This window comes from Phoenix dactylifera, chromosome 9 (genome assembly GCF_009389715.1).
Source record: "Phoenix dactylifera cultivar Barhee BC4 chromosome 9, palm_55x_up_171113_PBpolish2nd_filt_p, whole genome shotgun sequence".
Classification (NCBI taxonomy): Eukaryota; Viridiplantae; Streptophyta; class Magnoliopsida; order Arecales; family Arecaceae; genus Phoenix; species Phoenix dactylifera.
The window spans coordinates 14,498,184-14,511,876 of NC_052400.1; the positions used below are offsets into that span (position 1 = coordinate 14,498,184).

The 13,693-nt window shown below is 47.9% G+C and overlaps 1 protein-coding gene across 1 annotated transcript; it reads left to right on the forward strand.

The window, feature by feature from the left end:
* Positions 1-669: 669 nt before the first annotated feature.
* On the forward strand, positions 670-1,810 carry LOC103718989. Its single transcript, XM_008808027.4, has one exon. The coding sequence runs from the start codon at positions 865-867 to the stop codon at positions 1,471-1,473; it is 609 nt and encodes a 202-aa protein (XP_008806249.1). The 5' UTR covers positions 670-864; the 3' UTR covers positions 1,474-1,810.
* The last annotated feature ends 11,883 nt before the right edge of the window (positions 1,811-13,693 follow it).

Genomic DNA, 13,693 nt, shown 5'->3' on the forward strand with positions numbered 1-13,693 from the left:
CGCCAGGGAGCCCGGCCACCGACTTTCTTGCAGGACTTGCGCCCCCAGGAGAACGCCACCAGCCGGCGCACCATCGACCGCCGGCGGACTTGCACCCCTTTAGGAGGACGCCACCAGTCGGCGCGCTGCCGACCACCGTCCCTGCAGCGGAGCTCCTCCTTCCCCGACTTCGCGGCGGCCCCCGGGTCCAATTTCCAGCAACAGATCTCATTCTAATATATCCACCATTCCATCAACGTTCGGTCTAACTTAAACATCGACGATTCTCAGCCGCAAGAATTGATATCCCACTCCGAGCAAGAATAAACAACCCGCAAGAAACGCCATCCACCGGTCAAAGATCTCCCATCCATTCAGCTTAGCCGACTACTCAGCCGAGCCGCTGACGTGGTGGCTGGTCCCGGACTACAAACCCGGAATTCAGATCCAGTTAATAGCGGAGATCTCCGAGAAAGAAAGAAAAAAACCAAATTCGAAAAAAGTAACGCGCCCGTGATGGATGACCCCAAAATCCCGATGTCCACGCGCCCGCTCTCCATCTCTCCACCTCCCCCCGTTACCCCTTTGCCGTATTTGATTTATTTATTAATTAAATTATTCCCTTTAGTATTTTCCTTTAATTTAAAAAGAAAAGAGCTCCGCTCCCAAACTCCCCCCTATATAAACCCCAAGCACAACCCTCGTCTCCTCCCCAAAACGCCCCCGCCCTTTTTCTTCCCTCTCTACCCCCAATCTCCTCACTAGCACCTTTTTTTTCTTCCCTTTCTACGCAACAAACTATTCTCCCTCCCTTCTTTAACAAAGAACTATTCTCTCGCCTATTCTCTCCGCCCTCCTTTTTGTCCACTCTCTCCTCCCGTCCCTATGGCGGACTCCGGCGACAAGAGAAGCCGGGAGGAGTCAGAGGAAATCCCGGAGGCGAAACGGCTCCGCGCTGAAATACTCTTCGACATCCTCGACGACGACTCCGACGCCGGCGACCGGGATCCGGCCACCCAAGACCTGGCCTCCGTGATGAAGATATTCGAGGAGGAGATCGCCCTCCCGCCGACCCCGCCACCGCCGGCGGCTTCGGACGCGGTGGATCCGGCCTTTTCGCCGGCCGATATTGAAAATCTCGGCCAACCGGATCTCGGGTACCTTCTCGAGGCCTCGGATGACGAGCTCGGCCTCCCGCCGACGGTCCCGTCCTCGTCAGACGAGGGCGGGGACGCTGGGGAGGCTGAGGCCGCCGGCGGCGAGGTGGAGGTCGATGCCGATGGGTTCGGGCAGATCTGGGCGTTCGACGACGAGCTTGCGGGGTGCTACGATGCGCTGGAGTTTGGGGTCCGGCAGCAGGATGAGAGGGAGGCGTCGGCGGCCGAGGATGCTGTGGTTTTCGACGGCGGCCTCTTTGATTATCCGGACGTGCTCTGCGGGCCGTCCGATTTCACTGATCTCTCGAGGCGGCCGGAATCTCTGCCGGCCGTCTGATGGAGCTTTCCGGTGGATACCTGTTTAGCTTTACTTTATTTTGTTTTACCTTTTCGGACGGTAGTTTGTAAATTTTAGAAAAACTGGAACAAAAGGCCGTAGATTTTAGGGAAAAAAAAAGGGGTTCTGACGTCATCATTCTTCTCTTTCTAGAAAATTCTCTCTCGTGCCTTAAGTTTGGCAAGTGGGATGACTTTGGGAGAAAAAACTATGGATGAATAAAATTAACTAATTTTAGCCAAAAAATAAAATAAAATTAACTAAACCGTGCCTTTCGTTGCGGTGACCGTTTGATGGCTTTTTCGGGCGTCATGAATGACATGGGATGTTTTTTTTATTATTATTCTTTTCGAGGTAAACGGTACCCATGGATGCGTGGTGCCCGGCATGGCCGACACGTGTTCGATGGTCCGTCCAGCGATTAAGCCTTCCCGTCCCAATTAAAGATATGGAGGAATATATGATTTGGCTCAATGTGGGTTTCGTGGGTGGATGAGAGAATAATAATATAATATAAACTACACAATTTTATGTCAATTTCTGAAAAGATAATCTTTTTATCCTTATATCATCTTTTTTGTCCTCTTCGATGCCGGTGTCAAAGGTCCCACTGCCTCTCTCTTCTTACAATCTTACCCCTCGTCCGTGATTTTGTCGCCACCATGATAAATATCTGGGCATGCAGGAGAGCAGAACCGTACGCTCGACATGGTTCCAGAAGTTGGATAAATCGTTCCAACCAAATCCCAGTGCACGAACAACTCACTCATCCCAAATGAAAAATAATAGAATATCAATATATTTGCCTCATTCAAAATTTAAAAAATAATAAAACGCTACTATATTTGAAGGCATTTTCCATTGGCTCAGATTCGATGCACGTCCGTAAAAAAAATGGCTGTTTGCGAATAATTTTTATTTTGTTTATGGTGGTTGGGTGGGATTGATTCGTGATGAGCCTTGATTGAGAGGGAACTCTAGCTCTTTGATGTTGCATCCGCTGGTGAAATGATGGAGACTTTCGTCACCGTTTCTTAAAGGAAAAAAAAGAGGGGTTGGAAGGCGCAGAATCACTTTCGGGCATTCCATCGAACGCTTGCCTCTTGTCCTTCATCTTACCCGCTTCAGCATGCATCCTCGAGATTGGTGCCGATAAAATTATCCAAGTTAGAGAAAAACATCATAACTGGATTGAGTGGCCGATAAAGAATAATGGAGTAGGTGAAGTCATCGGTTTCGGAACTTCGGATCATGCAAACGAAGAGGAGGAGGGCTTCGCTTGAGCGGAAAGATTCGGCGAGGTTCAAGGGAGCAATGTTCCGAGAGCAAGCTTCGACGTGGGGTTTGGTCTCAAGCAAAGGAAAGGCATCGCAGGCACGGCACAAGCGGGCGAAACCGGATTGGAGGAGGGCGTGGGCATGGCTTTGGAATCTCAAATCCGAGAAAAAAAAAAGGCGTGGAGCTTTCGAGCTTCGAGAGGCAATGGCGGTGTTGGAGGCCGAGTTTCCGTTGTTAATGGAAGATGGATTGTCGGACAACGTTCCAACAAAAAATAAATAAATAAATTTTCGGATTTAATTTTTTTTTAAAATAGTTTGAGAATTAATGTATTTTTCGTATCCATAATGATAATGGAGATGGAGGAAGTATCATATTGAAATAAAATGAAATGTTAAGGATGTAGTCGAAACTTCAAAAATACTGGAAGGGTATGCGAAATAAGAGGAGTTGAGAGGGTCAAAAGCTTGTTTTGTTAATTTTTCTTACAGGTTTGCATGGAAAGAGGACAAGGCAACTGGAATTTGAGAATTCCTTAAGGCCAGCACCATCTTTGCAAGGGGTATCCACGTGTCAGCCTTTGTCTAGACGTGTGGTGGGATGCTAAAAATTTATATATTCAATCGAAGATTTAGAATTATTGTAGGTTTAGCCAATGAACAAAATTTCGACATGCTGATTACCAAATCAATACAATCATGATATGCCATACTGATTCGAATCGAGCGGTACAGAACGTATCATATCGGTTTGGTATTAATACTGATAAGAGTAGCATACCGACATTCGGTACATCAAAAAAATTTCGTACTGTACCGATACCGTATTAGCGTAGCATCAGTATGAAGTTCGGTATCGGTTACAATAATAACTTACTAAGGATGTTTTTTTTTTTCTGCCCATGGTGGAGTTGCACGATCATATAAAACACGTGCGAAGCAATTGCGCATGGTTTTCAGTTGTACCAATCTATGTTTTCTAGAGACAACTGGTACAAACAAAGAATCAGACATACGGCCTGCCAAAATAAAAGACCACCAAGCGCATGGCAAGGCTTTTGTTAAGGTTGGATACATATGCTGGGTTTAGGTTGGAGGCCAATTTGATGCTGTAAGGCTGTCATATTTAAAGTTAGGTGAACAAAACAGTCGCACCTCACATTTTCCTATTTAATTTGGATTTCTACATAAAAATCTTGGGGTCCTCTTTATTCTAAGGCTAAGGTCCACGTCAAGGATGTCAATATAGCCTTTATACCTAAAAAACATGCACTTGTTTAACATTATTTAGAATCTCCACCTCCTTACTGCATCTGTTTTAATAGATTCTAGACATAGAACATTGGAAACCATACTTTTGCATGGAAATTCATTTGCAGAGGAAGGTATGGTTGTGATCTAATGGTAGAAGAATATGTTCAGATGGATTGCCTTTGATCTTAGATAGTAAGATGTCATGTTTTCTCTTCTTCCTTGTTTTCATTTCGAGCAGTTAGTTGGAAATATTAAAAACACAATGCAAGGGAATCTAATATCCAATGTCCTCCAAACCAGGGGCCGCAGAGAGATCCACTGCCCTCTCTCGACCGTAAGTAAGAGCACAATTAAACTAACTAAGAAAGAGAGCTGATTAACTGTGGTATGATGTAACACAAATGGATGCACAATTGGAGGTAAGGTACTCTAAGTTCTGCCCATACGTCATTAAAGATAGATGTCAGAGCCGAAATTTTTGAATTTGAATCCAAGCAAAACCCACATAATCTTACAAAGATTTGGTCTGCTATCATTAAACTATCTTCGAGCCATCCATCATAGCATCCTCTATAATGTTTCATGGACTTTCCTAAATTTTTCATGAAATAAAGGAGATGCCAAACCCACTAAACTCAGCGATACTTTCACCTCGTATTTACAATCACTCCTGATTTTTTTTTTCCTGTGAGGAATTATTTCTGAAATTTTGTTTGAGCAAATCAATATTTGATGTTATTTCTTTTTTTTTTTTTTTTATACAACGGCGGCTCACATCCTACGGATGTGGGTATGGTCAACAAAATCCGAAAATAACAAAACAGAAAGAGACTCCTGCACTGTATCGCGCTGCCTCTAAATAAAGCCTTCAGAATGGTGAGGCGCATAGGCCCGACCTTATCATTTCTACCATCACAATAAGACACCATCCTGTTCCTTTTGTATGACAGTGCGTATAATGAAAGCAGACATGGGGACCCCACCTTGTTGCCCATTCCTTTATGGGTTGGCTGCTAATAAGAAATAAGACTTGAGGTTTGGCCTGATGATATTAGCTTGAGTCTCTAAGTTAGGTTTGATATTAAGACAAATTCAAGCTTGCCCAAGAACTTCCAAGTTTTAATGCTTGAGTATGACCGGTCCCACTGAAGCATTACTAGTCTAATTTACAAGATTTGGACTATTTAAAAAATCATCACTAAAGTTGGATGTAGACCACTAGGCACAATAGATTCATACAAGCAAGCCTATACAATATAACTATTTTTGCTAACATATCCACCCAAGATCGAACCCGAAAAATATGGGAAAGGTTGCACTATGACTTTACATGGTCCAATTTTCAAGTCCAATATTGGATAGAGATATCCTAGATCGGGCCGGGCCTTCTGACTACACTCTATTCATTTTTTAATCAGGCTTCGAGCTGAGCCTACTTAAAATTTGATCTTTTCTATGCTTAAGCCCATCATATGATCAACTCTAATCTGGATTAAGCAAATCTTCTACTCAAGCAGATTCTTTTGTAGGCCTAAAATGGAAAGCCCATAATTTCAAGTTAAATTTTCTATTTTAGCCCATAATTTAGACTAGGTGATGCGAGATGTGCTCCATGCCATTTTCTCGTAATAATAACCGATTACATGTCAAAATGGAATTTTTTATATCCTTCGATGTCCATCAAAAGACCATCAACCTTATAAAAATGGATGACAGACAACACATATGTCTTGCGAGGGTACTAGAAAGAAGTTCTTTTTTTTAACATAGAATGCTGCTGATATTTGTTCCTCACAAGTGTCGTGCCAGCCAAATTCTCTTAAACAGCTTTTTGAAAATAACTTTCTTGATAGTGATGCAACTAGCTGTGCTCAAATGAGAGCATTTTGAGCAGCCAACCCACCAAAAAAAAAAATACAAATATAGAATGCTTTTTATCTTTTCATAGTTCCATTACCCTCATCTCTCGCATAGCTTTTGTAGAAAGTAGATACCAAGAATTATAATTAGCACAGTCTAGAGGTAGCGGATTAGCAATGACGAGGAAAGAGAATGAAATTCCCATCAAAAAAGGGAAGAGAATGAAAATTATCAACATCTGACAACATAGAACGACTTGTATCAGCTCTTTGGCTGATAATGTCAGTGGCAACGCACTCTTTAATCGTCTTGTGGTTGGAGACTTGTGATGCATGCGAGAGATGGTCTAAAAATCAAACTTTATACCAAAAGTCTAGAGTTATTATTGGTTTGAATCATGTTCTCTGCGCTTACTATTCATGCGATTGCTAGTTTCACTGTGAAACATTATCATGTAACTTTTGTCAAAAACAAAACAAAAAAATGGAATGGACCGAACAGGCCTGATCACGTAAGCCCATAAACTGAGGGCGGCCGCGCAAATGGCAGAATGGGCCTTGCGAAACTCAAAAAATATTTACAGGTGTTTTTTTGGGTAACAAGGAGTGAAACAAAACTTCACGGCAATCTCATGAAGGCAACTCCCCGAGCATCCACTCTAATTAAAGAAATGACCAATCTCTTACGTTATAAACGGTGAAGGCTTTGTTTATCCCCCTTCTTTTTTCCCCTTTAAGGAGTATAATAAGTCTTAAAGCTATTTTAGCATAAAAAGTCCTGATCCCATCCACGGCCAATCTTAACTCCTCCTGTGGGCGTATTAACTATATCAGCTTTCATCAGAAAGACCCAGATATTATTATGATTGCTGTAGTTCGGGTCTAGTTTAGAGTGGAGATTAAATTTTTATTTCTAACCTATTGATGTGCAGTCTATATAACTCAAGGTAGCGTTTGGTGACCTAAATGGGATCACTTTGGTGATCTTAGATTATTGGTGATTCTTATCCTAAGATAATCTTATTCCCGATGATTTAAGATCACTGCGTTTGGTATACTATGTTTCAGTGATTAAAGATTTTCATATGTCCACGAGTAATTTATTTGGTATTCTATGAGAATCAAAAATCATTCACTATATAATACCAAAATTACTCTTAATATATTTTACAAAAATATATTTATTTAATCATATAAAATATATTATAATAAAATATTTAATATATTTATTTATATATTAAAAATATTCTATAAAAATATATTTATTAGTTCTATATATTTATTTAGAATGGACATTCCGTTACCGAGTTGGGCGGTGATTTGAAAGGTGGAAGTAATTTGGAATCATTGCTATATAGGATCATCATGGTGCAAGCAAATGTAGTAATCTTTTCACCTCCGTCTACATCATTTTTGATCTTGTGATGATCACTCCATACCGAACGGCTCCTAAAAGGCACCGCATCACATATTTGCCAATCAAATCAATTGATTGTATCCAATCAAGAAGTGATCTTGCCCGTTCAACATCTGATCCTTCCAACAAGGCATTGATCTCATACAAGATCTGGTCGAAAGATGCTCTGCCGAGCCAGCTTTTTTCCCCCAACAGTCACGAACCGATTCTACGCTCCGGTTCATGTTCTACAGTTCCGGAGCCAAAATCAAAATTCCGAGGCAGTTGCCAATGTCCCCCTTCCCTTCATGGGGCTATGGAAGATTTGTGTCGTCCGTGGAAGGTACAAGAAAACGATGTGCTAAGATAGGTAGCTATCTATTATTTTTCATAGGGGTGCGATGAGTCGGACGCAATCAGCCCCCTGTGGCTTTGCCTAGCATTTATTGATGGCACCACCAGCCTCTCAGGTTTAAGCAGGGGACAGGGGTGTGTGTAAAGCCGTTACATGGACAGAATAAAGTGTGTCTGCTATACTTAGGTATTGTAGGTTTTGTATTTATTTCAAATCGACACGGAGAGGTTGGCAAGTCCATCTGACCTAGAAATTGCTATCCCTAAGATAAATTTTATTCTACACCATGTACACCAACATAGCATACATCACCTCAATTAGGTCGTTTCGTTTTAATGGACTAATCACCGAAACGAGGGCATGATAAATGAGGCCTAAGAAATGAGACGATTTGATTGACATGGTGTACATAAAGGCCCACATGGTGCATACGGTACAGCACATAATTTCTCCTTCTCTCGATACAAAATGCATTAGATTAGAGAATACGCAAGGGTTTAAATGGTCTTGGACTATAGATTTTTGAATCTAATCTTCTTCTTTTTTTCATGTGCTTAGGAGCTGCTTGGCTCTAAAAGTCTTTTTTTTTTCTATTTTTTTTTGCATTAGTGAATACATTGTCCACAAATCCCAAAAGGAGGTATTTATCTTAGTTGTACTATTAAATTATAGTGGTAGATAGACAAGCATAGCATGTAGTTGATAATTGATATAAAACTTGGTATGAAATCTCATTTTCGTAAAATTTGGGGAGACAAGAGTTACCTGCAAAATACAGTATTCATCCGAAATAATAAACAAATATTAAATTAAATAAAAATAAAAATAAAAATAAAAATAAAAATAAAATTGCATGCCCTTTCATGTGGATTTCACGTGCCAGACGCTAGATGACCATCTGCCCTTCCGGTACAAGGCGAAGAAATCGATGAGGATTCCAGCTGGGAGACATGGAAGATAGAATTAACCGGCCTTGACCACGCACATTAATGGATCATCGCTTGGGTCTAGTGGGGAATGGGACGCACCACGGAAGATAGAATTAACCGGCGTATTGGTACGGGTGGCCATTGACACGTGGAAGACATGGTCACGAGGGAGATCCATGCCGCCTTAAATGAGGTCTTGCGGCTTGGCATTAAACGACCGTACCGGGGACACGTATCATCGATGTCTCATTTTCTGTGTCAGGCTCAGCAACCGGTCCGCGTGGGGCTCCCTGCAATACTCCACGGATATAAAGAAAGATGATACAAAATATTAAAAGGGAAGCACGGTTAAAAATTTCCGCTCAATTCGTTTCTTATTAAAATCCACGACATGCTGCTTCCTTTGTTGCTCCAAAAACAATGACGCACTTGAAGAATAATGTTACTTTCGATTGGTTGTTGGCTTCTCATCAGATTAAATTATTAAGCCGATTTTATATAAAATTTGATGTTTTTCAGGCTCAAGTATGCCCCATTGAAGATCAATGTTGATGTTATTGGAGCAAAAGGGCATATAATCTGCAATATATATATATATATATATATATATATATATATATATATATATATATATATATTGTTACGGGGGAAATAAGCCGCCATGCCCCACGTGACCGGCACGCGCGCCCAGGAAGACTACGGCTGCCCTTTGATCCAGCAATCCGACCCCGAGTCGGACATCCTCGGCTCCGCAGTCCGACCCCGAGTCGGCTGCCCTTTGATCCAGCGTTCCGACCCCGAGTCGGACGTCCTCGGCTCCGCAGCCCGACCCCGAGTCGGCTGCCCTTTGATCCAGCAATCCGACCCCGAGTCGGATATCCTCGGCTCCGCAGCCCGACCCCGAGTCGGCTGCCCCTTGATCCAGCGCTCCGACCCCGAGTCGGAGATCTCTTGATAACGACAGGCTATTCCCCAGAGGCACGCCGCGGCCTCCTGCTCCACTACTCCCTGCAACGGCTGTATCCGATGCTGCTCCACGATCTCCTGCATCAGCCGTACAAAGCGGAGCCCCACTATGCCCTGACGTGGCCGTACCCGGTGCTGCTCCACGACGCCCTGTAACGGCCATGTCAGTGGCCACACCATCGTGCCCCACGATAACGAACCCCCCTGAGAGACCCCCCAGCCAGGTATATATGCGGCTGGGGGGAGAAAGGGGGGGGTGAGCAATATCTCCCAGAGCACTCTCTTACTTGCGATTATCACCTCTCCTCCTCCTCCAATCTCCTCTGACTTGACCGTCGGAGGGCCATCACCACCCTGGTGGTGGTGCAAGGCTTGTTTGCAGGTTTCTTGGCGGAAGGTGGAGCGCAACCAACACCAACCAAGACAACTCAGACGGAACCCCGTTCACACCGCAGTGCCAATCGTTCTCGGTTTGGACCACCAGCAACAGTTGGCGCTAGAAGGAAGGGCCGAATCTTAGAACGATCGTAATGGCACGGCGAGGTGGTCGTGGAGCTTCCAATGCTTCCGGTCGCGGAGCCTCTCGCGCCTCCGGCCGAGAGGCTGCTGCGTCCCCAACGCACTCTCAGCAGCACTCCACCGCCCCTTCTCCCATTCAGACGGTCGAAGCTGCTCAGTTCGACCAGCTAGCCCAGCAGGTTCGCACCCTCGCGGAGGCAGTGCAGAATCTGCAGGGTGTGATCTCTCGGGTGCCGCAACGGGCTCAGGAGCCGCTGCCCCCCGAGCACTCGCCTCTTCCTCACAACCCGCGCTCCTTCCTCTCCCATGGAGAGGAGCTCCGGCGCGAGGAGGATTCTCGAGTGCGGTCCATTCTGCCAGGACCTTCTCATCGGAGCTGTGCGGGGTACGAGAGGCGGACCCGGGCGCGTTCTCAGACACCCCAGTCCTCGAGGGGCCCGCACTCCAGTCGGTCCCCCTCGCGCCGCTCCTTGTCCCCCACCCACCGGTCGCGCTCCCTGGACCGGCGGGTGGACGATCTCCACAGACAACTCCATGTCCTGAAGGGCCACTCCAAAGATCCCTTCGCTGACTTGGAGATCTCCTCCCAGCCGGCGCTTGCCTCGAGGATCCTGCGGACCCCGAACCCGCCGGGGTTCAAAATGCCGGCGATCGAACCCTACGACGGGGCGGCGGACCCGCGGGACCACGTGGAGAGTTTCAGGACTCTTATGCTCCTCCATGGAGCATCGGATCCGCTCCTCTGCAAGGCCTTCCCGGCGACCCTCCGTGGCCCGGCAAGGGCATGGTTCGCCGGCCTGGAGGCTAACTCCATCCAGTCCTTCGACCAGTTCACCCGCTTCTTCATCAGCCATTTCGCCGTCAGTAGCAGGCGGCGACTGGTCTCCGACTCCCTCTTTGATGTCCGGCAAAACGAGGGAGAAAGCCTGCGGGATTATCTCACCCGCTTCAACAAGGCTACACTGGAGGTCCGGAACCTGAGCCAGGAAGTGGCTCTCTCAGCCCTGAAGCGTGGCTTCCGGAAGGGCAGACTCACCTTCTCCCTGGACAAACGCCTGCCGCGGAGCTTCCCGGAGCTGTTATCTCGGGCAAACCAGTATGCAGACGCCGAGGAGGCAGCCTCCCACCGGAACAAGGAGGCCGCCGAGGCCCCTCTAAAGCCCGGGAAGGAAAGGCGAAAAGAGGCACCCCAGAGGAGGAGCCCGACGCCTCAACGCCGGCGCAGAAGCCCGTCACCAGCAAGGAACCACGGCGCCACACGCCCTCGTTCTCCGCACCGACGCTTCAACCGGTACACCCCACTCCTGGCCCCCCGGGCCCAGATCCTCATGGAGGTCAAGGGGCGGGAGGACCTCCCGGTCCCGAGGCAGATGAAGAAGATCCCTGGGAGGAGGCCTTCTCGGGCGTACTGTGAGTACCACCGAGACCACGGCCACGATACCGAAGACTGCTTCCAGCTTCGGGACGAGATCGAGGCTCTCATTCGCCGAGGGCGTCTCGGTCGATATGTAAACGACCGACGTCCCCCGGCAGACCCGCGTCCGGCCGACCCGGCCCCTCAGGAGCCTCGGGAGCAGAATCGACCCGTTGCGGGAGTGATCCACACCATCACTGGGGGCTGCTCTCGGCCCGTGAGGAACGCAGGGGGCTCGGCGGAAGCATCAGGAGTGGCCGTCGCGAAGAGGCAGCGGGTCGGAAATGTAATCGCTTTTTGTGATGAAGATGTAAAGGGGGTTCAGACTCCCCACGATGACGCCATGGTGATCTCTCTCACTATGGCGAACTATGATGTAAGGCGTGTTCTTGTGGATAGTGGAAGCTCAGCTGATATTTTGTATTACGAGGCCTTCCAAAAGATGAGCTTGTCCCGACAATTGTTGCACAAAACATCCACCCCCCTCATAGGATTCACTGGAGACGCTATCTCGGCCGAAGGTGTCATTGAGCTGCCTGTGACTGCGGGCGTTGCACCCACAGAAGCCACGGTGCGACTCGGGTTCTTGGTCGTCCGTGTCCCCTCGGCCTACAACGCTATCCTCGGACGACCCGGACTGAACGCCCTTCGCGCGGTGGTTTCTACCTACCATTTGCTCATGCGGTTCCCCACGGCGGCCGGGATTGGAGAGGTCCGAGGTGACCAACCAACCGCACGGCAGTGTTTCCTAGCAACTCTCAAAGGGAAGAAGCCCATGGAGGCCCTAAGCGTCGAGTCCCTTGACGCCAGAGACGAAGTGGCCTTGCGGCACGGGGAGCCGGCCGAGGGCGTAATCGAAGTTCCCCTCGAAGAAGGCCGCCCGGACCGCACGGTCCGGGTCGGTGCCAACCTCGACTTGGAAGCTCGGCTCCGGTTAGTGGAATTCCTCCGAGCCAATGCTGATGTGTTTGCCTGGTCGGCGGCCGATGTACCTGGGATCGACCCGGAGGTCATTTCTCACGCCCTCAACGTCGACCCGACCCACCGACCAGTAAAGCAAAAGAAGAGACACTGTGCCCCGGATCGGATCCGGGTGGTCGACCAGGAGGTAGACAAACTCTTGGAGGCAGGTTTCATAGGGGAAGTGAGCTACCCCGAGTGGCTGGCAAACGTCGTACTTGTCCGGAAGGCGAGCGGGAAGTGGAGGATGTGCGTCGACTACACCGACCTGAACAAGGCGTGCCCCAAGGATAGCTTTCCGCTTCCGCGAATAGACCAATTGGTCGACGCGACTTCCGGATATCAGCTGCTGTCTTTCATGGACGCCTTCTCCGGCTACAACCAAATAATGATGGCTCCATAGGACGAGGAGAAAACGGCCTTTATAACAGACAGGGGGCTGTACTGTTACAAGGTAATGCCCTTCGGTCTGAAGAACGCTGGCGCTACTTACCAGCGCCTCGTCAATAAAATCTTCAAGGAGCAGATCGGCCGGAACATGGAGGTGTACGTGGACGACATGCTGGTAAAGAGCCGCCATGCGGATCAGCACATTGCGGATCTGGAGGAGACCTTCGCCACCTTGCGGAAGTTTCGTATGAAGCTAAACCCAGCGAAGTGCGCCTTTGGTGCTTCGGCCGGGAGGTTCCTCGGCTTCATTGTCAACCAGCGGGGGATCGAGGCCAACCCGGACAAAATCAAGGCCATCCAAGATATGTCCCCTCCGACCAAAGTGAAGGAGGTTCAGGAGCTCGCTGGGAGGGTCGCCGCGCTCGGACGATTTGTGGCAAAATCGGCCGAACGCTGCCAACCGTTCTTCAAGGTGTTGAAGCGCCCGAAAGACTTCCTCTGGACGGCTGAATGTCAAGTGGCGTTCGACCAGCTCAAGGAGTACATGGCGTCTCCTCCCCTGCTGTCCAAGCCGCAAGAGGGGGAGATGCTCTACCTTTACCTGGCGGTCTCCCCAACCGCAGTCAGCGCAGTACTGGTTCGGGAAGAGGCAAAACTTCAGAAGCCCGTGTACTACACCAGCCGAGTCCTCCGGGATGCCGAGACGCGGTACACGAAGGCTGAAAAGATCGCCTTCGCGCTGCTGACTGCGACCAGGAGGCTTCGCCCCTATTTCCAGGCTCATTCTGTCACCCTTTTGACCGATCAACCACTGCGGCAGATCCTCAGCAATCCTGAGAATGCGGGACGGCTGGTGAAGTGGGCAGTAGAACTTGGTGAGTTCGACATCCGCTACCAGCCC

Bases quoted from the DNA above. Each gene is read 5' to 3' on its own strand.
- LOC103718989 (XM_008808027.4), top strand. From the start codon at position 865: ATGGCGGACTCCGGCGACAAGAGAAGCCGGGAGGAGTCAGAGGAAATC.